Source organism: Meleagris gallopavo, chromosome 3 (genome assembly GCF_000146605.3).
Source record: "Meleagris gallopavo isolate NT-WF06-2002-E0010 breed Aviagen turkey brand Nicholas breeding stock chromosome 3, Turkey_5.1, whole genome shotgun sequence".
NCBI lineage: Eukaryota > Metazoa > Chordata > Aves > Galliformes > Phasianidae > Meleagris > Meleagris gallopavo.
The window spans coordinates 40,250,831-40,276,873 of NC_015013.2; the positions used below are offsets into that span (position 1 = coordinate 40,250,831).

The window sequence follows — 26,043 nt, forward strand, 5'->3', positions numbered from 1 at the left end:
AGCTAGGCATGCATTAGACTAGCAAGGCTATTGTTAATATATTTCTAATTAATTGACTGAAGGTATTACATTTTAGATGTTAGCTCTAGTAACCAGAGTATAATTACATTTGGCATATTTGTTAGATGTAGCAGCCCAAAGTCATGAAATTCTGCAATTGTAAAAAGTTGCAAGAATAGGACTAAGTCCACTATTATGCAAATATAGGAATATTTTACCACTGTTATTTCCTTTTTTAAAAAACAAACAATAAGTAAGTTCAGGATCAAAAAACAAACAAACAAACAAACAAAAACCCACAAACATTCTGAATAATTGGATATGCTATATGCATATAATATATAAACATGCATTTATACATAATATAGATACATGCATACATACAATTATTTCACTACGTGTTATAAGTGTAACCAAGTGTCTATCACATTGGGTAGAGCCTGAACTGGCAATAAAAATGAGTCCATATGCAACCTTTTCGTGAAGGGATATGAAGCAGCTGCATTGTAACCCTCTAGTATTACTAGTAATCAGTCACATAAAATAAAGTGGGACAAATGGTAGATGTACTACAAATGAACATGTGTATAGTTGAAAATAGGAAGGTTTCTGTTTAATCAATCTTTTTCTAACACTCAGTAGTGCATTGCTGTTAGTTACAAGTACAGTTTCTTTAACTTAAGGAAAGATTAAAGATAAGAGCTTATAAGGAAGACAAATTTCATGACAATCATAACAACACTAGCACACAAATCAAAACTCGCATCATCATGTTAGGCCTCTGCTTGAGATAAGAAATGTATTTCAAAAGATTCACTTTAATGAATTTGATGAGCTCACATGAATTGTTCTACTTTTCTGTTATTGTTTGCTTGCTTCTATAAACACAAAGAAAGACATCACCTAATTACACCAAAGGAATTTCTTTTTGGTATTTCTTTTTTCTGCATAGTATTTTAAAGGACAGAAATAACTATTTTCCTCAGGAGTCACTTTTTCAAAATCCTGCAATAAAAAAAAAAGATGAATTAAATATATAAGGTGGTCCTAAGGGCCCCTATTTAAAAAGTATCTACTTTGTTATGTTTCGGCGTGTTGTATGTCCCTAATTGTAAGACTTTGCTTATTTCAAGTTGTTGTTGTTTTGTTGTTATCATTAATTTGTTACAAAATTAAGTTTTTTGTCCTTATTCTTCAGATATGTAAACTGGAACAGAAACTATCCTCATCATTTCTCTGCATATGTAGATAAATACTTCATAACATTGCTGTTTTGCCTTTCCTTAGTCTTTTATTTTTTTCCATCAAAGCAAAATTTACTTCACTAAATTCCAGAAGCCAATTTTTTAAACATCTTATTACTTTATCTATTATTACTCACAAACTGTTAGGCAGTAGAAGGTACTATTTTATAATGTACTGAACTTGTCAAAATTTATAATAAATTATTCTTACTATAATAAAGAAAATTCAAAACCAAGTCAGATTACCAGGTCACCTGAAATTAATATCTAAGTTTCAAATGGTGTTAGGTTTAAACTTGGAGACAGTTCTAGAGCAAAACAAAGTACTCTATAACCAGGCAGTACTGTGACTGCAGTTCAAAATGAGCCTTGTCTAAGCAGAAACATACAATTATTCAAATCAAATTATTCCTGGGCTACAATTCAGTTGCCCAGCTTAATTTGGAAGATGAATTAATTGGAGGATATTTTTTTTGCTTAAAACGTCCCTGTGTAGGATATTCATAAAGGGAAGTTGAACACTTGATGTTCATGCCAGGGCATCTTAAGGAATCTCCAATTTAATCAGAAGCAGACTTTGTTTCAGCTCTTTCCTTTTTGGGAGGGGAGGAGGTTTTTAAGATTGCAAATCAGCTCTTACATTAGCACAGAATATATAAGAAAAAGTGGAAAGATAGAATTGATGCTTTGTCAAAGATTTTTCTTTTTTTCTCCTTTTCCACAGATAAGAATTTTTTGAAAAGAGATTTCAGCATGAATTGCTCCACTTTCCCCTCCCTTGTGCTGGCACTGGTTCAACTTCGACTTTGTTCTCCAACCACACAGAACTTCAGTGCTCAAAACACAGATCAGTCTTATACAACAATTCAAAGAGTGAAGCGTGGCTGGGTATGGGAGCCACTTTTTGTAACTGAGGAAGAGACCTCAACGATGCCTATGTATGTTGGACAGGTATGACAAGTCATGATGACAGGATGACACAAGATTATATCTAACATGTTGATTACCACCTGACCAGGAAATATCAAGAAAAATAGGAAGACAACCTAAGGTAGCTGTTATTGGGCAGCACAACACCTCAACATTACTGTGATCTGATTTGGGATCAAAGAACTACTGGCACTAGAGGTCATGGTAGTAGACAAGTGCCTTCTATCATCTCCACAATCAAGGAAACACAATGTTCACTCAGTTACTGAAACTAAAATTGCGCAGAGTAGGTGGAGATACCAAAATGAAAATGTCCTTTCTATCTTCTGAATGAAAGTTAAGGAATCATTTGTCAACATCTGGCAATTTGCTTGTGCTATTTTTGGCACTGCATCAAAGCAGCTATACTGATTGCAGTATAGTTTACAAACAGTATTTAGCATGTTCTTCTCTTACACTAAGTAGCGGCTGATTCATCCCTCATTAATTTTTAATGAACCAGATTAATACTAAATCCTTTTACCACTGAGAAACTCCAGGAATCTGCATGGTTCATTAGGTTAACGTAGCTTTAGTACAATGAGCAATTTCTTTTCACCCTCCTTTAAGATTGTTCTTTAAGATAATTGTATTAATGAGACTTTATCTACTCCTTATTTTCCCTTTTTGCTCACTTTCATATTATTATTTATTATTATTATTTATTTTTGTAAGCTAGAAGTATTTGTAATCTTGAGATCTAGTTTTATTTCTTTAAGGTACTTTCTAGATGAATGAAGCAAAATAAGTTTAACTGCTAATTAACTAGCACTAAAATTTAATTGGGCCCAAAGGGTGAAGTGCTCAAAATTCATTAATTACTTTCTCTCAGCCCCTCCAAAGTAACTGCTACAGAAGTGCAATATCTTACTTCTAGAAGAATATGTATAGAAATACTCATTTTTTAAACATTATTACTTTTCCCATAGCTGGGAAACAGTCTCCCATGAAAGAAGTTTCATAAATATAATACATTTTCAGCTCTGGACAACTTTAATAATATTGTGTTTTTATTTTACACAGGTAAACTACGGGGAATTTTAACTGAGAACTATTGTTAATTTACTGCAGTTTAACCGCTCTGTAGATCAGACATTTAGTTGTGGTTTACTGTTGAGTACAATAAACTCTATTTTCTGTAAATAAAGTGAAAATCTATGAACATATGTCTTTTTAGTAAATAAAGACCAGAAGAAACTCCGTGAACAAAATGATAGTGGACAGTGTCTGTCAGTTGTTATTCTATATTATAACTCCTTATGCAGCCATTCAGAGCTCAATGTTCAAATTGAACAAGTGGGACCAGATTACTCATAGAGAAATTCTGCTTCCTGGGTTCACCACATAAATGTGAACCTGCCCCACGTTTTGAACAAACTTCGTAAATTGAAAACTTTAGAGTTTGAGATGTTTGTATGTTAAAGAATTTAAACATCATAATCCTAAAAATGATATTTCATTTTTTTGAGGGAAATTAACTGAAAATTTAGGGCTTGAATACTTAGACAAGACTCAATATAGGAACTCAGGACTGTGTGCCTCATATCTCAGAGCAGTGTCCTGGACACATGTTAGATGAGCTGTCAACTTAACGCATAAAATTGAACAAATATACAATTCAAAATACAGCTTCCAAAGAAACTTCTACAAAATCAGCAGTTATCACAAAATATTTTCAGTAGATCTGATAGAGATGTGTGCCACAGTTATTTCTTTTCTAACATGTAGTCTACACTGAGCTGTAGGTTCAATAAGAAAGTAAGAATGAAGCAAAACAGGAATGTTATTTAAATGAACAGCTGGACATGTAATTTACTTTTAAAACACGCTACTTTGTAGGAGAAGCAAGTTGAATATATTTATATACATATATTACATTGAATTATTCAGTACTTATCCTTGCTCTTAGATATTTTGATGTCTGCATGTTTCAGAGTTGTTTTACAGATTTTGGATTCATACTTGTGTTGAATATAGAAAGCTGCATTTTCCATAATGACCCAGCCTTGAAACAGATACTTATTTAAAAACAAAACAAAAAGCATCACACTTCAGAATAGGTAGAGTACTGTAGCCAGTTGGTACTGAGGGAAGATTTTAGTCAGACAGATTTCACTACTTTTTTAATCAAGATAGCATCCTAGAGTCTAGTTCAAAACCCAAAATAACTTAAAAAAAAAAAAAAAGAGAATGAAACAGGGAAATAATGACATGGTGGAAAATGATGTTGGGAAAAATATCAACTGCAGGTGACTGGCGCACTAAGTGTTTCAGTCCCTGCCATCACAAAAGTGCTGTTGCATATCATTAACATTAATAGAACAATTTTATTGATGTAAAAAAATGCAGCTGGACCACGCTAGTCTCGGGGCTCAGTTTTATCAAAGAAATCATCACCATAAAGTTCATTTTATCAAGATAAGAGAGGATGCAGATCATCCTGGAAGGAAATGGAAAATGGTCTGTCAATTTATTTCAGAATAAATAATACAGACTATAGCTCAGAATGGCTTTTCATCTCTTTAATATCGCAATAAAATTGGAACACCATTCTCCTTGATAATTGCACTTAGTATTGCTGAGTATAAAAATTATATATATATGTATATTTCTGTAATAATCATAAGACACACTTAACATTTGTAATAACAAAGAATTTAGATAATTTTTTAAGGAGCTTTGCATTGTTCTCAGCAGAAGCTGATAAAGCAATGAGCTAAGGCATATATTATATATATATAACATTAATTTATTTCTCTCCAAAGTGGCTGAAGCACCCTATTTCAGGTTTACCATATGTTTATACATTAGCTTTATCAATATTTTAAAACAGAGATGCAACTGGCTAAAAATGTGACAATGCTCTCTTTCAAATATTAGTTTCCAAGAAAGTGAGGGGGCTCACTGTAGAACAAGAATATAAAAAAGAAAAACTGATATTCCAAATTTTATTTCCACCTGAATGTGGGAATTAAATAATAATAATATTTTTTCTGCATTTCACTTACAGCTGAAATCAGATTTAGACAAGGAGGATGGCAGCCTACAATATATTTTGACTGGAGAAGGAGCTAACAGCATTTTTTTCATCAATGAACATGGCAAAATTTATGTGAGACAAAAATTGGATAGAGAAAAGAAATCCTTCTACATTCTTAGAGCACAAGTAATCAATAGGAAAACTCGTCTTCCTATTGAACCAGATTCAGAATTTATCATCAAAGTTCGAGATATCAATGATCATGAACCACAATTCTTAGATGGACCTTATGTGGCTACTGTTCCAGAGATGTCACCTGAAGGTATGACGTGCTATAAACTAAAATTTTATTTCCTGATTACTATTATTTCAATACTATATTCATTTAACTTCTTAATAGAATATTGCATAGACAACTTTTCAATGAGAAGGAAGCCATGATATTTTACAACATTGCAAATTTAAAAAGATATATGTTTAAACTGAATTTTGTGAATAAATCCAGTTAACATAGTTGCCTTTAAATATGTAGGTACCTGCATGTTTCAGAGTTGTTTTACAGATTTTGGATTCATACTTGTGTTGAATATAGAAAGCTGCATTTTCCATAATGACCCAGCCTTGAAACAGATACTTATTTAAAACAAAACAAAACAAAACAAAAAGCATTACACTTCAGAATAGGTAGAGTACTGTAGTCAGTTGGTACTGAGGGAAGATTTTAGTCAGACAGATTTCACTACTTTTTTAATCAAGATAGCACTCTAGTGTCTATACAATTGTTCATTGTATGACTATTGTTACAACCTGTCAGCTCTTCAGGCTTCTACAAATGTGATGGAAAAATAGCATACACTTAAACTTTAATGGCCTCTGACCTTGCTTGACTCTTTAAGCACATAAATATAAGCTCAGATGAACTGAAATGTACTCAGCAGCCTTCTTCAGTCTCTTCTGATTTTGCTTGTCAATTAAACAGCAGATCTTTATTATACTCTGCGTAATATAAATCATACTGCATTGTAACTGGAGAAGAGTCAAATTTACATCAAAGCAAACATGATTTTCCCCCAAATATAGGGATAGTTTTCTTCCTGTAAGTAATGAGTTGAGAACAGGAATGAAGTGGGCTGATGTGATGACTATCCTCGTATCATGTGTGATGCCTACCTATTTCCATAGCCAAGCCTCTATCCCAATTGGTAAGCTTCCCTTTGTTTGGATTAGATAATGGATAATACATTTAGTAGTATTTCAAGTTCATGGGCAAACTAATTGAAATTTTAATGTCAAAAGCAATGACTTAAACTCTGGATCAGTTCTTCCACACATCTACATGTCAAAAAGATCTGGAGTATGTATCTGGAAACTCGTGTGAAAGCAGCTGACATAAACAAGTAGATTGTTATTATATAGCTGTCTCAATAGCTGTCTTCTTCAAACTTACTGAAATAATCTTTTAAAATCCTACATGTATCTCTCTGTTATTTCTATTACAAATAAAATAAAATAAAACTGAAAAGAAATTCTAATATTGTATTACTTAAAATTGTATGAATTAATGAGCACATTAACTTTGGGTAACAAAACGTGTTTCATTCAGCATTATCCAACTTTTACGATAGTTTTAGTGAATATTTCACAAAGAGCTGTAAACTTAATCATCTTCTGTCACCCTGGATAGCTTTTCAAGTCAGATATACTCACTTTTGGAGTTTAATTAAAAGAGAGGTTAATGTCCTAATTCCTGCTGCAAAGCAGTAGTTCACCGATACTACCAGCAATAGCTGCAAAAGACGTCTGTTTAATCAACTTATTTCCTGGTAACCCTGCTTTACTTGTTACATTGTTTCTTCACTGCTACTTTCTTCCATTCAGGCAGAATAGTTTTGTTTGTTTGTTTGTTTGTTTGTTTGTTTGTTTTTTTCTCAAGATATCTGCATTTGAGCTCTTACTAAAATAATTTTCTAACATAATTTGTTAGTGGTTCAGAGGGCACTTGTGGCCTTGTTGCCTCAAGATCAGAGGAAAGAAGATGGACATTTTGTCAGAATTCTTTGCAGTTTTTTATGTGCTCACAATAAAATTGTACCCTCAGCAGTTTGCTGATGACACCAAGCTGAGAAGTGCAGCTTTCCTGTAGGCCCCCTTCAGATACTGGAAGGCTGCTATCATGTCTACTTGGAGCCTTCTCTTCAGGCTGAGAAGCCTGTCTCTTAGCCTGTCCACAGGGAAGGTGCTCCAGCCCTCTGATTATCTTTGTGGTCCTCCTCTGGATCTGATCCAACAGTTCCTTGTCCTTCTTGTACTGGGGGCTCCAGAACTGGATGCAGTACTCTAGATGGTGTCTCACAAGAGCAGAGAGTATAGGTAGAGCAATGTATGCACCTTAACAGTGGTTGGATCCAATATGTGGAAATGTTGAGGCATGTCATGAAATCCTCTCTGAGCTCAGTTTCCCTGCTTTTCCAAGGGCAGTTGCTGTACTTCTGAAATGAAACTCTTTTGGTGAGTATACTAAGGTATTAATCTTTAGAAGAAAATTTCTAACCTCTAAACAGGTGGAAACAATAACCAACCAAATTTGCATCATCAGTAACACAGTGGCTTGTTATGTCACTGCTTTTCTTCTAGCAAAATGTTATCTTCTTTTGTATAGTAAGCACATAGACTGGAAAGAGTTTAAATTGCATAATTCTGTTGAGCCTCAATTTTGCACTGTTGTGGAGGTCTCCAGCAGCTGTTCAGCTCTGTGGTACTTGACCTGTAATCTCCTACTTATTTACTTAAAGAAAACATAGACAATACTTGAAAAACAGTCCATAGTTACTGAGCATTTTGTCTGGAAGTAAGAAAGCAATGAGAAAATAATTCACAGCTGACTGAGTATTACTTGCCACAGAGAATTATAGAAAAACAGAAAATAGACATGGATAATTTTACCTAAATTCAGGTAAAAATATCAGTACATGTATTCAAGTGACAACAAATTAGAATACATTTTACTTCTTTCTTACCTCTCTTTTATCTTCAGCACTAAATTTTATTAGGATTTTGTATGCAGGTTTCACTGTAAATGAACAATGTGTTAGCAAATGGACTCCCTTCTGAGAGTATAGATCTGCAGTTTTCCTCAGGCATTTGGCACAGTTTTACATTAAATGCCTCCCATATAGCTGTTAAACTTGAACAAATGCAGTATGTCTGATGGAATGGTTGAGTCAGATGCAGTCTTTTATGAGTACATAGTGTTTTTGTAAATTTCAAGCTCTAGTTAGAAAAAAATGAGTAACTATTGTGTCCCAGCATATAGCAGGAGGTTGGAACTGGATGATCTTAAAGGTCCTTTTCATTCCAAACCGTTCCATGAGTACCCTCCAGTTTATCTAATAGGCTGCAATGCATTAGTGGCAAAATTATGTTTTACACAAAAGGAGTAAAATGAAGGATGCAGGAATAGAAAGAAAAATCTTATACAGCAATCGGAAAAATGTTGCTTGCATCAGGTAGAACCTGATGAAAAGTGCAAGATGTGTAAATATGTTTACTACGTAGCTCAAGACACTTATGTGTACATAACAGTATGTATTTTGGGCTAAACTTTATACCAGTGTTATACCCAACTATTCAGAAAATGCATATTTGAAAACTTTCAAGTATATTTAGTTAATGTCTATGGCATTGTTTTCATAATCAATTTTCATAATATTTATCATAATTAGATTCTCATTTACATAATTTCATATCTTCAATGGCAAGAGTTGACTTTTTATTTTTTAGATAAAAAAATGATAACTGATTTTTTTCCCAATATATTATTTATTCTCATTAATTGTTTTTCTCCCATCCATGGTTATTTGGAGATAATATTAATTCTTTAATTTCTGTCACCCATACACAAATGTCTATGTAAAAACATAGCTCCATTCAGCAAATGGCTTTGTTTGACGTGAGTTAATTTCATTAAGCAATATAGGCTTCATGGTAGTGAAAGATTAAAAACTAGAAAAAAATAAAATAAAATTCAAACTTGGCAAAACATTTTCCTTATGCTCACTTCATAGTCAATATTTAAATCCTTATGTACTGATTACGAGGTATTTGTCCACAAACAATATGAGAAATCAGAGCCCCTAATTGTGTGGACTCTTTTAACCCCAGTTTTACAATCATCTTCCTCCTAATACAGGAGACCAATCTTCTTCCTTCCCTCCAAATCAGCTCCCTCTTTACCAGACAGCCCTTCCCTGCTTCACCTTTCCATTGTGTTCCTGCTCGCTGAGCCCTCCTGAGGAAATACCATTCTTCTGCCTTCTGTGATACTATCAAAGAGTTAATAGGCAAGCAAAAAAGTAGTCTGGGGCTCACAGAAGCAGCAAAAACCATTTTAGTTTCAACATTTCTTTGAATACTAACAATAGGAAGTAAATTTATCTTTAAATGACTGAGATACAAACAGCTGTAATTATAAACTTTTCAGTCTTGTTTATTTTGTCCCATCTTTCTAACAAATTAGAAAATTTGTTAAACATGTTGCTGTAAATAAATAGATTGCTGAACTTAATCATTTGTTCTTAGGTTTCTTTAGCAGAAAAACTGCATTTATAGGCTGTACAACAGGCTGTACTTATTGTATTATCCACAGTGCTTGTCAGTCCATGTCTTTCAAAACAACTTCATTATAGTCATGCTAACATGCCTTAGAGGTTGAATTTCCAGTATTAGAACAGTTTTCCATGTAACAGCTATGTAGCTGAGTGCTTCTATTTATTTTATCTATTGGTTTTGTTAAAAAATACTGCTATTTCTGAGGTATGTATGTTTCTCAATTAAATAACAGTCTGACATTTTAATGTTTCTGCAAAGCAAGAGGGAGTGATATGCATATATATGACACACAACTAATACATGCATGTTAGAAGTTTGGTGTTATAGCTATTTTGAAGGATATATTACTCCAAAAGTTGGTGGTAATGAAGAACTTCTTAGGATATGAATAACATCTCAGTGTATCTCCACTCTGAGGGAAGATAGCATGCATTATAGAGTCACTTGAAATGCTGCTGACTAAATTAAGAGTAAATGGAAAGTATGAATACTTCTGAAAATAATAAAAACATTTCATTTGCCATGTTCAGCAAACCGTTCTATGTGAAAATCTTATTCAATTCTATAATAGTAAGTTCAGAATTGAATATATATGTTTTACTGGTAAAAAAATTTTAAGCATGAGTTTGCCGTAAAAACGTGCTTCAGATCTATTGCCTTGCAATCCATCATTTCTTCTTTTCTCCTCTAGCATAACTGTACAACTATACTGCAGCTATAAACAGACTCAAGTACGTGAATGACTGCTAGAAATTTTTTGGAAAGAAGCTTGATTTCCTGTTTTCCTCATAAGAAGCTTTTTACTGAGAGAGTGGTGAGGTGCTGGAACAGGTTGCCCAGAAATGTTGTGAGTACCCCATCCCAGAAGGTGTCTAAGGCTAGTTTGGACAGGACCCTGGGCAATCTGATCTCATACTTCATCCAGCAGCTGGCACTTGTGGCTGTGGCACTGGGGTTGGAATTTAGGGATCCTTGAGGTCCCTTCCAGCTCAAGCCATTCTATGGTTTGATGATTATAACTGAATATCTGTGTTCTTGTGCAGAAGTTATGTGACGAAAAAAAGAGATAAAAGTAAAGGTTACCTTAACTGACAGTACAGTGAATGTTTGCTTTTGAAAGGTAGTCATTACTAATGACCCCATTCTCATTCTTGTGTATAGGAGATAGCCAGCTTTCTGTCAAAGATGAAGTCTTTGCAGATTGATTCTGCAGTGTTTTTTACATGGACAATAATCTATATTCTTTTTTATTATTATTTTTATTTTTTATTTGAGGTACTTCTGTTACACAGGTAACAGCTACAGATGGTGATGATCCTTCTTATGGGAATAATGCCCGGCTTCTTTACAGTCTCATTCAGGGTCAGCCTTATTTCTCTGTGGAGCCAAAGACAGGTAATAGAGAATGATCTTGTCACCTCAAAAAATCATAAACTAACATAAAATGGATGAAAGCCAGTATTTCTTTCCTCATTTCAGCAAAAATGTCAACCGATATCACCTTGTTTTTACATCTTTTCATAATTCCTACACTTTAAAAAAAATGAATATTTCATTTCCCAAAGGAAGATGACAATATTTATATCTCTTTAGAGAATCAACAATTTAGTTAGGAAATTGCCTTGCTAAAGAAAAGAGCTGGATTCTGAATACCTCATCCAACAGGTGGACCCAGGAAAACCTCTGGGTTAACAGATCCAAGATTCACTATATGACTGTTTCTACCTCTGTATTGGAGGAATCACAGGTATTCCCTTCAAAATCATGATTTCTGGGAAAGAAGATGATTACATATGATATATAAGATCTATGGTGTGTTCTGTTCTCTAGATTCTAAGCATACAGAATTAATCTTTAACACTCTGTAGATGTTGCCGTAAGCATAGCCTAGAATGGGCCATATAGAATTGGACTGTGTCCAAAGATGGATTTTAAACCTATATTATATGGACAGTTATTGGGAAAAACTTGAGTATTATATGTCAGGGTCCTAAAAATGTACTTTTCATTTTCAGGAGTCATCAGAATGGCTTCCCAAATGGACAGAGAAACAAAAGATCAGTATTTGGTTGTCATCCAAGCCAAAGATATGGTTGGACAAGCAGGAGCATTTTCAGCAACGGCCACTGTTACCATCAACCTCTCTGACGTCAATGACAATCCACCCAAATTTCAGCAGAGTGAGTATAGACTACAGTAGTTGAAGGCATGGGAAAATTTAGATCTACCATAGCCCTATTAAGTTCAATTATAAATGTTTTCTGCATAAGTCTATGCTTTGATTTCAGCATTAAAGACTTAGAAAGCAAACAAACTAAAAACAACTGGACAAAAAATAATCAAACACCAAAGACAAAGAAACAGAAAACCCACCACTATCAAAAGACTTTAGGCTTTGCTGTATTTTTTTATGAGGCTTTGGAGATGAATTACTTACTTACTAATCTGTTTTCCATATTATTTCCCTACCTATGCTTAATATCTCAGCAATAGGATTCTAAGTACAATTTTCAAGAACCTTCTTTCTCTACTTGCTTCATATTTATTTATTTATTTATTTATTTATTTATTTATTTATTTATTTATTTATTTATTCCTAGCAGATACTGTAACCTTTTTGACAAATGATGTGACTGTCTGTCCAGGTAGTTTCTTGCAATCATTTAAATGGGCTAGTGGGAGAAACTAATAAAATGTAGCTGGGAAATGCTACCCTCCACTGTTTTTTCACCTTGTATAGCTGATTCTCCTAAGCCTTTTATTTACAACTAAAATGGAACTCAGAGAGAGAGACTTGTAGGAGGAAAGGCTGTCTCACCTTGCCCCTGGGGTCCATCCATCACTGGATTAGGTACATTGCTCTAGTAAAAGCTGAGGGCTTTCCCCAGTTTTCTAAGAGCCCCAGGCCATGATAGCCTCAGTAGCTATTAACCGTGATGGATCACTGACCTGTATCAGTATTTGTTTCCTTAGGACTCTACTATTTGAATGTCTCCGAGGAAGCTCCTGTGGGCACTACTGTAGGCAGACTCCTGGCAGAAGACAGCGACACAGGGGAGAATGCAGCCATGAACTATTTTATTGAAGGAGATAGTTCAGATGTTTTTGGCATCATTACTGACAGGGAGACTCAGGAAGGAATTATCTTACTAAAAAAGGTGAGATTTCAGTAGCAATCTAAAAAATACCTAAATATGGGGAAGATCTTCCTCAAACAAAAAATATATTTAATAAAACACCTATTCTTTTGTATTCCACCAATTTTTTTTTATTTTATTTATTTTATTTTTTTATTATCTTTCTTCAGGCAATGTGGTTTGACTGGAATATTAGAGGGATAAAAAAAAAAATCTTTTTCCTTCTGTTTTCTTTTCATGTAACCACTAAATAAAATACTGGCAGCCAAAATATCTTAATATTATTCCTTGCATTGCAACACAGTGTACCTCATTGCAACGATATATTCAATCTCTTCTTTGCATCATCTGTAAAACCTTAAAATAAACACAGTATCTTCCAGCAATTCCTCTTAAACTTTAGCAAAGAAAGAATCTATAGAAAGAATGTAGAAAGTGGATTTTGTTTGCAATTGCATAGCTTTAAAAATGCACTAAATACATTACTATGATAGTTATTTTTGAAGTAAGATACTTCACAGGCTTTAATACAATGTGATTTATTTTGCAGAGGAAACGTTCCAGGCCACCTGACACTTCATCTGAAATAAAGTCACTAGTGAAATTCAGGAGCCTGAAGAACTGAATGTTTTAACATTTTTTGTTGTTACTGCTGGGTTTTGTGTGTGTGTGTGTGTTTTTGTTTGTTTGTTTTGTTTTGTTTTTCCTACTCTAAGTTCATTAAAATTCTGGAATTTTTTTTCCAGAAGAGAGTTTTGGGAGAGTTTTGCTTTCACTTGTTTGCCTTTTATTTTGTTCAGATTTCAGAATATACTGACAGTAAAAATAATTATATAACTATATGTTATAGAAGGTGTTTTTCTTATCTATTGAAAGACCTATTTACAGTGTTGTTCAATGGTAATGTTAAAACTAGCCTACATATGAACCAAACAACAGCATTGTGCAGTTTAATTGTAATAAAATTAATACAAATTAAATAAAATAATTATTAATTATTAAAATAAAATAAAACAAATATTAATAAAATTAATAAAGATTATTTAATTTTAAAAAAATCTTAGAATTATCTACTTTTAAAACACTCCCAAAAAGAAGGAGAAGCATTATTCTGTACTTCTTTTCACACTGCTTGTGGATCTGTGTTTTAACTCATATGTGAAAAAAAGAAATATCTTTCATCTCATTTTCTTTCTTTACAGAGAGTGGATTATGAGAGCAAGAGGAAACACAGTGTTAGAGTAAAAGCTGTAAACAGGTACATTGATGATCGTTTCCTGAAAGAAGGACCATTTGAAGACATAACTATTGTACAAATCAGTGTGGTAGATGCTGATGAACCTCCAGTTTTCACTTTGGAGAGCTATGTGATGGAGATTGCTGAAGGAGCTGTAAGTGGCTCATTGGTAGGAATTGTATCTGCAAGAGATCTGGATAATGATGACAGCCCAGTCAGGTACCTAATTCAAAATCTAAACATGTCTCAAATATAATCATAGTATTTCCAAAGGCCACGAAGGCTATTTGTGTTCCTTATTTTGGCTCATGTTTACAGTTCATCATGTTTTCATTGTGATAACCAGCGTTATTCTAGGTTAAATCTTGACCCCTACCCAAAATAAAAATAAAATAGCTTCATACATTTTAAGAGCATTTTGAGATAGGGCAATAGATTAAATACTGGCCTGGAAGAGGATGTGGATTACAGAAGAGCCAGGGTACCTCAACCAAACCTGTAAGTGCATGGAGATGTTCCAATCTATTTTCCAAAATTCTGGAGATATGTAGAGATGGTTTCATTGCTGGGAGAAAGACACAGAACAGCTCCACTGGCATCTTCTCATCTCAACATGAACAAAATTTACCAATTCCCTACATCTGCTACTATATTCACAAAGAGATATTATATAAAAAGAATCCTCCAGGCTTTTAATTTTACAAATTATGCCATTTCTTAAGGGAGAAAACAGGTAATTAATCTTTAAAATTGGGTTTATAATTAAAAATTGCTTATTGAGTTATTTGACATTACTGTACTCAGCGGTTTAAAGAAGTTAGCATTAAGGGACAAATGAATGACCTACAAAATAATTTATGGCATGTAGATTAGCTTATTAGGTTCTGAATGGAAAAATCAAACACATATATATTCGGAAGAATTGTTGATGCAAAGACATTTGCTATGTTTTCATATAAATTTACTGCTACTTCTTAAACAATTTACATTAAATTAGAATAATAAAAAAGTACTTCTCTTCAAAGAAATCAGGCATGGTTCACTTAGATGATATTGCAGAATCTACAGTAATGTGTAAACAGAGTGCAACTTTTGAATCTGAAATAGTTTGATGAAACTCACTATGAAGCGGATGTGTCTGAGTAGCACCAGTATAGCAAAACATACATTGCACTGCTGAATTACTTTAAAATACAGCACCTAACATATAGGCATGAATCTGATTTTGAAATCATTGTTATTATAAGTGATGACAGGTACTTAAAATATAGGAAACTGGCTATGTTGTATCAGGACACTAGTTTTTAAATAAATAAAGAAAGCAAAGGTATGCAACAAAAAATGCAGTAATAAAAGTAGTACATCAATTGTAAAAAAATAACTAAAATCCATCCAACATTGATTTTCTAACAATTATCAATGATTAATCAGATTAATAACAACAACAAAACAAAAAAAAAAAATCCAAGAGAAACTGTATCAGAAAACCTCCAGCAAGCTTTGGATGCAGAGGATGAGGAATACGCTTATAAATTATATTATATAAACATATATATACATATACATACATACATACATACATATATACACATATATATACGTGTAAATTAATATTGAACTATGAGCTGCTAAAACAGAATTTTCCAAAAGGTAAACCTTTGTCTCTGCCATGGTTTTATGTTTTTTGGTTTTCAGTATTCCTCATCATAACATCATGTAGTGCTGTAATGCTCCCAGTGTAACTGGGAGTTAAAGTGTTGATGCTCCAATTCCAGGCACCTATCCCTATACATTACAGAAGTCATGGGATCTGGCCCTTCTGGGTGGGGCAGTCTCTTACTGCCTTGCAGTGAGTGCTGGAGGGTGCTTTCCTAGCCTTTCCAAGCTTTTCAGGTTTGACTCGGTCTCAAGAACTCTCTCTCTCCTATCTTATTTGATTTATTAGTCTCAATTTCAATTAGATTGTATTATATTGTGTTATCTTGCATTCCAATATCACAGTTAGTAAAATAAGTTTTCCTCCATAGATCGTTGCCGCTGTTTTTTTCTTCCTTCTTTGAGTCCATCTCCCATCTCCCTATCCCTTTTCCTTTTCCCTTCCCATTTTGTGGGGCCGGAGGGCTCAGGGGCCTGCTGCCCCCCTGTCACAAGCATAGATTTATCTAGTTAACTCTGCGACAGCTCAAATGAAAAATACACTCATTGGCTTTGTTATGAGATTTCTTAATTTATTCTCTTAGTGATTTTCCAAACACGCTAAGAAATAACTATTAATAAAATGTTAGAGACTCATCAAAATGCTGACACATAATCTGAGCTAGAGTCTTAAGTGCCAATAAGAGATAGAAGGGGAGATTTAGATTGAATATAAGGAAGATACTTTTACAGTAAGGATGGTGAAGCACTGGCACGTGTTGCCCAGTGAAGTGGTAGAAGCACCGTTCCTGGAGATCTTCAATGTTAGGCTGGATGGGCTCTAAACATCCTGATCGAGCTGTTAGTGTTCCTGTTCATTGCTGAGGAGTTGGTCTAGATCTTTAAGGATCCCTTCCAATTCAAATAAGTATATGATTCTATGATAAAAAAAGATTTTATCAAGCAAAATTAAAAGTGCAAAAAAGAAGGAAAAATTAGTCTTGTGAATTCCAAACTGGAATCATAAGAACTTTCAATCCTTCAGTCAGATTTTTCTTCTCTGAAATTGGCTACTAGGAGTTGTGACACACAGTCCTTTTTTAATGTCATGAATAATATCTACAAATATTCTCTCCATCTGAATCAATGCTTTTGGTATCTTTTTTAGTCCATCTCTGGCTTGTGAACAGACTTTAACAGTTTGAATGGTATGTATGTATGTGTGCACGTGCATGTCTGCATATGGAAGTAGCCTGCAGAGCATTTTAAGAGACAACTCAGGAGCAGTGGACTGATTTGCATTCATCTTCTACTTTAAGATTTTGTACCCTGCCCAGGTTGCACCTCGTTATAGATAGTTGTCTTTCTTTATAATGCCCATTGCCTCAGCATCAGAGCATGTCAACAATGATAAAATAGATTTACCATTATACATCCACTTAACTGTTAGCGTTATTCATTTCACAAGTGGCACTTTTGCTGTTTCTTTTCAGCAAAGTCATTCACCTGCTGTGAGCCTGAAGAATGAATAATACAATTCAGATTCAGTTCATATTAATATAGATCTGAGATATACTTAGTTTTATAAAAAGAAGAGCTTTGATCTTGACAGCAGTGAATTTTAAATGTTTATAAGTGTACATTTTTCATTATTTCTGAGTTCTTGCTGCACACATTTATATGTATATATGCACGATTCTGTTTTCTCATCTGACAGCATTTTTATGTCCCTGTTTCTGATAGGGATTTTCAGTATTAGGGAATCTCTCCTTTTTTATTACTATTATTATTATTATTATTTATTTTAATGCAGGTATTCTATTGTCCAAGGCATGCGTTTAAAGAGATTGTTCAGCATCAATGAACACAATGGAACAATCATTACAACTGAACCTCTGGACCGAGAGAAAACTTCTTGGCACAACATAACTGTTACAGCCACAGAAACTAGTGAGTAAGAATTTTAAGGAACACTGTGTTTTGTACACGAGTATGCAAACTGTAATTATCCTCTGAATATGCCTTCTTTTAAATGAAGAACATATGCTTCCTTGTCTTTATATTACTATTGCTTGCTACATGAAGGAGCATTATTAAAATGATTAGTTAAATAGAAGCAGAATATATTTGAGCTCTAAGATCCTCTGCTCTTTCATAAAAGATGACCTTATTATACACACACGCATATATATATGTATATAAAGAAATTGTAATAGGATTGAAACTGTAATACTTTCAAGTTAGATTGAAGCATATGAATTGCTCCTGTAGTGAAAGTACTTATGTTAAATTAGACCCTGCTTAATTTCACACCAGATTTTTGACTACTACAAAGTTAGCCAGGGTCTAATTTAACACCAGTCAGAAACCTGTGGCTCAAATGAATTCTGAATGTAAGGCTTAAATCAGACAGACTTCAAGTGCCAATTTAATCTCTGAAACATCCTTTATATGTTGGTTTGTTTGAAAGTCAAATGCAAATTGCCTATGTTTGCACTTCTGGTTATCTGCTTGCCCTAACTCTGAGACAATGCCCCAGAAAATTAACAACTATTGACTTACAAAGTGATTTAACAGGATTATTGGGATAGTATTTAATAACTTGCCACAATCACCCTTAAGGAGAAGAAACATACAAAACTAGAGGCTAATCAATAGATTAGACAGATTTTCTAAATACTTTTAGCATGTTTGTTTATTCTTGAATCTCAGTAAAAAAAAAAATATTTATTGGTAAATCTACTTTAAACATATATTCATTGGTTGCACATTTCCCAGAAGGAAGCATCCGCTGTATCTATGTCAGAATAGTACTGCTAGAAGTTCAATGCAGCAGAGCTGGTAGCACTTTTCACTGGAGTCTTTATTTTGTATTTGGGAATTTATGGTATTATCTTCCTTTTCAGCTTCTCTGGGACTTTTAAAACATAAATATATCTTACTTTTCATGTAGCTGGGCAGCTAGCAGGTGATGATAAAACTGATCTCTGGCATATTATTTTTATCATGTCTTGAATAGCACTATAGAAACACAGCAGGATGACTTTAGTCTGGATTTTTCTGTTTAGCTAAACAATAGAAAAGGAAAGAATCCAATGTTAGAAACGAATGTCTCTTCAGCAGCAGGAGAAAGTGGATCTTTCATAGCAACGAAAGTTATTGTAAAGAAACTGAACCCTCATTATTTTCATATACTTATTCTTTATTTCTTTAATGATGATAAGATCACTGTCTATAAAACTATATTCAAAAGCATTGAAGTTAGGTCACCTTGGTATGGTCATACCTGAAATGATTTATATTACGAACTAGTAGCATTTTATTCCTTGAATATAGTCATAAAATATGCTGTGTGCATGAGACATTTTGTGGATGACATTGTACCTCCACTGAAGCCAAATCAAAATGGCATTAGACATCATCCACACTACTTATTAATTGCAGTTGAGATACATCTCATAAGTTTATTATGGAAATGGCATCTCTGGAATCCTACTGATATCCTGGCATTTGTATAGGACTCAAACCTTCTGCCTCTTTTGTGATAACAAGGATCAGAGATTAGAGATCTGTCTTCTATTGCAAGATTTGTGTCTTCATCATCCTATTCTCATCCTGTTGGGATAAATTATTTTAAAGGTATGCAGAAGCAGACCTTATTCACTGGACCTTGAACTTAAGCAGTGGGAATCTGCAATGTGTAAAGTCTTGTTCTACTTTATGCTAAAATATGGTTCCAGATCAAGAAAAATCAAGTAAAATTTGATCAGGTGTTCTTGGTTTTTACTCAGCTTACATTGAGTAAAAGGGCAAAGCATAAATAGAAGCATTCCAGCCATGCATGACAGCAAAAAATCCTTAAGCAATCAGATTTACTTGACAATGATTTAATAAGTCATATGATAATTAATGAACTTTTAATTATTATTATTTGAAAGAGTAATATCTGTCACAACTTCTCAGTCAAAATAAGGGTGAACGACAAAAGTTTAGAGGTGAATGACAAAAGTTCTCAGTGATAGCAATTGCCTTGAGCTTACTTTGATCTTCATTTATCTATATGCGTGTGCTAAAGTTTACTAGATTTATCTACACTCACCCTAAAGAGACAAATCATTTGTCTATAGAGTTCTGCAAATATTCATTTACCGTGTGTTTCAAAACTACTGCGTGACCGCAGAATGTGCAGCTCTTTGAAGGTTTCAGTCTTGGAACACATAACTAATTTTCACTCCACTTTGACCACATATAATTATGTTGATAGACTTCTTATATTTTAGATTTGTTTCTTTTTTATTTTGTTTTTCTTTTTTCTTTTTTATTATTTTTCTTTTTTAATATTTTGTGTATTTTTGTATATTATAAAGCAGGAACAAAATAAACCTGATTTAGCATTATTATTATTTTTTAATCCAAGTTTCCTTTTACTGGCTGATGCTAATTCCAAATTTTTTAATACCCTGCAAGTATTGAGTTCTATTTTGTACCTCTGGACTATTACTGCTTTGTTTTTCCCCTCCCCACATAGCTCCAAAATTAGTTGGTAAATTATTCTGATTCTTAGTAATTAGACCATCAAATTCATTCTTGACACTGATCCCACTTATTGCATCTGGTATTCCGTTCTCATCTAATTTTATTTTCTAGTTGTGATCTCTCTTGGAGATTGTCACAAAGATCTTTAGATGAATGTAAAATTAACAACAGTATTGAGATTCTGACAACTATTTTTCTGTATAAAGAATAAAAGAAAAATCAGTATTGTCTGGTATTGAACTCCTAAGATTTCAGAAGGATTTAAATCACAGAATGGTTTAGGTTGGGAGGGGCCTGAAAGACCATATAGTATCAACCTCCTGCTGTGGACAGAGCTGCCATTCGCCAGATCAGACTGCCCAGGGCCCCATCCAACCTGTCCTTGAGTATCTCCAGGGATGGAGCAGGAACTATTAATGAGTTTTCAGTGTAAAAAAGCTAATGATCTATTAGGAAGCACAAATATTACATTACCTTTAACTTCTAGTGTTTTCCCCACTTCCCATGAAAACCAGACTTCTACCACAGTGTTATTTTCCAATGGCAATGTGGGGAATGATCTTTGTTTTTTTACCATACATTGAGGTTAAAATAAAAGTCCAAAACAGAAAAAGACAATCCAAAAATAGTGATGATGTGAAAAAGATGTATAGGACAATTGGTGAAAGAAAACAGATGGGAATGACAACTACATTCTGCATGGTGCTGTGCTTGTTCGTGTATTTGACAGTAGGCATCCACTGTGGAATACATGAGCTTGGGAGCAAGGTAGGTATTGGGCTAAGTATTTGGGCTCTTTCCATGCTACTCTCTGTATGCATGAAGCCAACTAAGGTATTCCCCAACTCCCAGTAAGAATCACAGAACTTTCCTTTAGGTACCAGTCAAGACACATCTCTGCCTTATACATGAAATCTTGACCTACGTAAAACAGATTCAGTCCTACAGTGTATCATTACTAAAAGGGATGTGCATTACTTTTTATATTTATTTAAAAACTAAGCCAAGCATTGTTTCATTGCTCTTATATTATCTAACGATTTCACAGGAGAAACAGCAATGTGAAACTGCTGAGCATCTAGCTCTTTTTCTCTGTGTTAAGTTGCTTTTGCTGCCATTTCCTTTGGCAAAAGACTCATAAGTTTCAGAAAGAATATTCATTGAATATTCTTGCAAGTAACACACCTGTGTTTTAGACAGAACAGTTTGTGATATTGTCAGGTATTTAGGCTAATAGATATCTAGGGTTTGTGGAATTTTTAAAGATGATTTTATTCACTGGAAAATGTCTTCCATATGGCCCTTAACCTACAATACAGTTAAGTTAATGTAAATGATGCCGTCGCCATGAAAATTCTTGCCTCCTGCAGTAATGCGTTACACTGGGGAGAAAGCAGAACTTTCTAAGAGCTAAGTGATGATTAGTACCATCTAAGTGAGGATTGAATCTTCTGATAGATGAAAGTCTTCCAAGAGTATTCGGTATGTGCAGATCTTTTTTTCTGTTAATTTCAGATGTGTCCTGATCTCAGCAGAAAGAGTCGATTTTCTTCACAGTAGCTGGCATGGTGCTGTCTTGGATCTAGATTGAAAATAATGTTGATAATACATCTTCTCATACTTCCTGCCATTGAAAAGTCTGAGGGCCCACCAGGAGCTGAGAGTGAACAGAACCATGACAGTTGACCCAAACTGACCAAAATATTATTTTATACTATATGATATCATGCTAAACAATAAAACTGGGGGGAGTTAGTCAAGGTTAGCTATCATTTCTCAGGAACGGGCTTTGCCACCATTTCCAAAACTGAAAGGAGCTGGATTAGTCACAGACTCTTTGTGACTCATGCTCGACTTGGTGTTCATCAGTGCCCCCAGGTCTTTTTCTGCAGAGCTGCTTTAGAGTTGAGTAGCACCCAGTGTATACTGGTGCCTGGGATTGTTATTCTCCAGGTACAGAACTCTGCACTTCTTCTTGTTGAACTTCATGCAGTTTTTTTTGTCGGTCACAACTCTACAGCCTGTCAGGTTCCCTCCATATGGCTGCATGGCTCTCTGGTAAGTAATTTCCTCCTGTTTCATGTCACGTGCAAAACATGCTAAGAATGCACTCTATCATGTCATTGAGATAACTGATGAAGATGTTAACCAGGACAGGACCTCTGTTTGTTCCAGGCCTCCAACTAGACTTTGTGCCACTGACCACAGCCATCTGCATCTGGTTGTTCAGCCAGTTTTTGACCCACATCACTGTCTGCTCATCCAGCTTGTACAAGTGTAGCCTTGCGATCACAGCTGCCGGTTCCCTCAGCACTCCTGGGTGCATCCCACCAGGGATCACAGACTTCCAATCACAACATCCAATTTGTTCAAGTATTCCTCAACTTAATCTTCCACCAGTGACATGTCTTCCTAGCTCCAGCCATTCAGCCAGGCTGCTAAGATCTGGGATTCCTGAAGAAGTCTTGCTGGTAAAGACTGAGTCAAATAGAACGTTAAGTACCTCAATCTTTTCATTGTCCTGCATAACCAGATCTTCTCTTTCCTTAAGAGAGCACTCACATTTTCCCGTAGTCTCTCTTTTGTTACTGAGGTATTTGTAGAAATCTTTATTGTTGCATTTTCCCTGGAAAGATTCATTTCTGTCCAGGTTTTGGCTTTCCTAATTTGATTACTAGCTACTCAGAAAACATCTCTGTATTCATTCCAGGTAACTTGTCCTTTCTTCTACCCTATGAAAGTTCCTTTTTTTGTTTAAATTTGACCAGGATGTCTTTGTTCTTTCATGCAGGTCTACTGGCATTTTCACCTGACTTCCTCTTTATTAGGATGCATCTCTCCTGAGCATGGAGAAAGTGATCTTTGAATATTAACCAGCTTTCTTGAGCTTTTTTTCCATCTAGGGCTTTGTCCTGAAGTACTCTACCAAGCAGATCTTTGAAAAGGCCAGTGCCTGTTCTCCCAAATTCCAGCTGTGAACTTGCACTCTCCTCACTGCCTTAAGGATCTTGACCATTTTGTGGTCGCTGAAATCAAGGCTGCCTTTTACTTTCACATTACTAGCAAGCCCTTCTTCTTTGGTGAGAATAAGGTCCAGTACACCATCTCTCCTCACTGGTTCCTCAGCCACTTGGAAAAGGAAGCTACCATCAGTGCACTGTAGAAACCTTCTCAATTGCATATGCTCTTCTTTGTTGTTTCTCCAGCAGGTATAGGTGTGGTTAAATTTTCCTGTGATCACCAGGGCTTGTGAATGTGAGACCAGTCCTATCCATCTGTACAGGGCCTCATCCACCTCATCCATTTATCCTTCCTGATCAGGTAGCCTGTACCAGACCTCCACTACAATGTCACCTGTCCCTTCTCTCCATTTAATCACAACTCATAAACACTGTCAGGTCCTTATCCCTCCCCATACTGATCTCCATGCACTCCAGCTGGTCATCGACATAAAGAGTGGCACACCGTATTTGACTCTTCAGCTGTCCTTTGTAAAGGTTGAATACAACCAATTGTGTAATCAATGAATATACAGATGTTATAATTAAGAAATAAATAGGAAAATTAGACTAAACAGATTATCACACTAAAGAAGAATGGATGAAAAGCTTACCCTTGCTCTGGGCTCATTGAGAAGACTCCAAAAGAAGTGATCTCCAAAAGAAATCCTTCCAGTGGTAGCCAGGCTCCACCCCTTCCAGTAGTGCTTCCAGGACTGACTCATTGCCCACTTCAGGTGGTCAATTGGAGATTCAGGCCATGATTCAGCAGTTCCCATACACCAGTGCAAAAGATGAGCATGATGTCATATGGTGCAGAATACCCCTTTGGTTAGTTTGAGTCTTCTGTAATGGTTCCATCCCTTCTCAGCTCCTCCGGCTTTATCACTGGCAATGCAGTATGAGAAGCAGGAAAATCCCTGACTTAGCGTATGCACCGTTCTGCAACAACTAAAACATTAGTGTGTTATCAACATTACTTTCTTCCTAAATCCAAGATACAGCACCATACCAGCTAAATAAAATTGACTCTAGCCCAGCTGAAACCAGGATTAGGTGACACTTATGAACATTTGTATTGCATAAAGTTTGCTTAGACCTAACACACACACAATTTTATAGTGTTATACTACTATAGCTAAGTTTGGTTTTTCCTCATCTAAGATAGTTACAGCAATGTAACAATAACTTTGTATAAATGCAGTAAGTACAGGAATAGAAGGGCCTTATATAGACAAATTTTAATTTCTTTTTCATAAGGGAAGAAGATATACTGATATAGTTTTTTATCTAAAGCTGCAGTAGCAAAGGAACCCATGTAACAGAGGCAGTACAGTTTTCACAAGTACCAAATGCCTGAGAATTAAATCTGTTGTGCAAATAATACTCAGAACAAAATTGTAATCTCAGTCTATTAAGTCTACCAGTGACTAGGTAAACTCTGACTTCGTTACAAATATATGCTGGGGACTAGACAACTTTCTGGCTTTGCAAGGATTAAGTATCAGTGTCCACTGCAAGTAACATATGGTTGACAGTGGCAGAAGTATTTTGCAAGTATCTAAATTTTGATGTGGTTTTCACTAAGAAGGTAAAAATCTTGAAATACCATGACAGGAGCGTAGTATGGTAAAAGAGCATCATGTAAGTAATGGTAGCAAGAAAATGTAAATCATTTTCTTAAAAGCTTGTGAGCAGTCATTACAATATCCTTTACTAGTACAGTAAGCTGTTCTGCATGAACTAAACCTCATCTAATTTCTCCAAATCAGATTTTATTTTTACATTTAATTCCATTTCTAACTCAGTAAATGGAAGAGTGAAAAATCCAAACTTTTATGAGGAATATCCTTACATATTTCAACATATATTATTGTATTTTAACATGATGTATTGGATAATTAAAAAAACAAAACAAAACAAAACAAAACAAAAAAACAACCACCTTTTTATAGATAGAACTCTATTAAAACAAAAAGAAAAAAGCACCTTCTATTTTAGCAATTAAGATTAATTTTTTTGTTCTAACTTCAAAAGAACATGCTAAATCATTTTACAGGTTAAATTTGAACAAAATAAATAAAAACAATTTAGTATATAATGTGTCTGTAGGTCTCAGTGACTACTTTCTTCTCCATCAAATGTAATAAAGTTTTCTAATGTCTACATTACCTTAAAATATATAGTAGTTAATACATAACACTGAATTTCTGCCTTTTTTAATCATTAGGAAATCCTGAAAAAATTTCAGAAGCAAATGTATATATCCAAGTTCTTGATGTAAATGACCATGCACCAGAATTTCCTAAAAATTATGAAACATTTGTTTGTGAAAATGCAGTACCAGGTCAGGTAAGTGTGAATGAGTTAGCAGACATTTTTCTCATCACTATGAAAATTTAATTGGAGATATTAATGTTTCCTCTAATATTGACTGCTGCAGTATTGCAAACATAGGATGCATTTTGTCTAACTTCAAAATCAGTTCTGTTGATATGTATATAGTGTGAAATACCAATTTCAGAAGTCTGATATGTATTTTCCCCCCTTAATTGAAACAAAATAATAATGATAATTCTAAAAAGTTTCACAATAAATAGAAAACAAACTTAATTTTTGACAAAAAATCATGTGACAAAAAATATAAAAGTAAACCAATATAGATTTCTTGAATCAACAGTCTTGCTATGTTAATGCT

The 26,043-nt window shown here is 34.4% G+C and overlaps 1 protein-coding gene across 1 annotated transcript; it reads left to right on the plus strand.

Moving 5' to 3' along the window:
• Positions 1–1,966: 1,966 nt before the first annotated feature.
• Positions 1,967–25,693, plus strand: LOC100543199 (cadherin-7). Its single transcript, XM_019613923.2, has 9 exons — positions 1,967–2,195; positions 5,224–5,515; positions 11,077–11,196; positions 11,817–11,981; positions 12,775–12,959; positions 14,141–14,394; positions 17,624–17,760; positions 21,717–21,828; positions 25,576–25,693. The coding sequence occupies exons 1-8, from the start codon at positions 1,998–2,000 to the stop codon at positions 21,758–21,760; spliced, it is 1,395 nt and encodes a 464-aa protein (XP_019469468.1). The 5' UTR covers positions 1,967–1,997; the 3' UTR covers positions 21,761–21,828; positions 25,576–25,693.
• The last annotated feature ends 350 nt before the right edge of the window (positions 25,694–26,043 follow it).

Coding starts and splice junctions, on each gene's coding strand:
- LOC100543199 (XM_019613923.2), top strand. CDS start 1,998: ATGAATTGCTCCACTTTCCCCTCCCTTGTGCTGGCACTGGTTCAACTT. Junction 2,196..5,223: donor TGCCTATGTATGTTGGACAG/GTATGACAAGTC, acceptor TTTCACTTACAG/CTGAAATCAGATTTAGACAA. Junction 11,982..12,774: donor TCCACCCAAATTTCAGCAGA/GTGAGTATAGAC, acceptor TTGTTTCCTTAG/GACTCTACTATTTGAATGTC.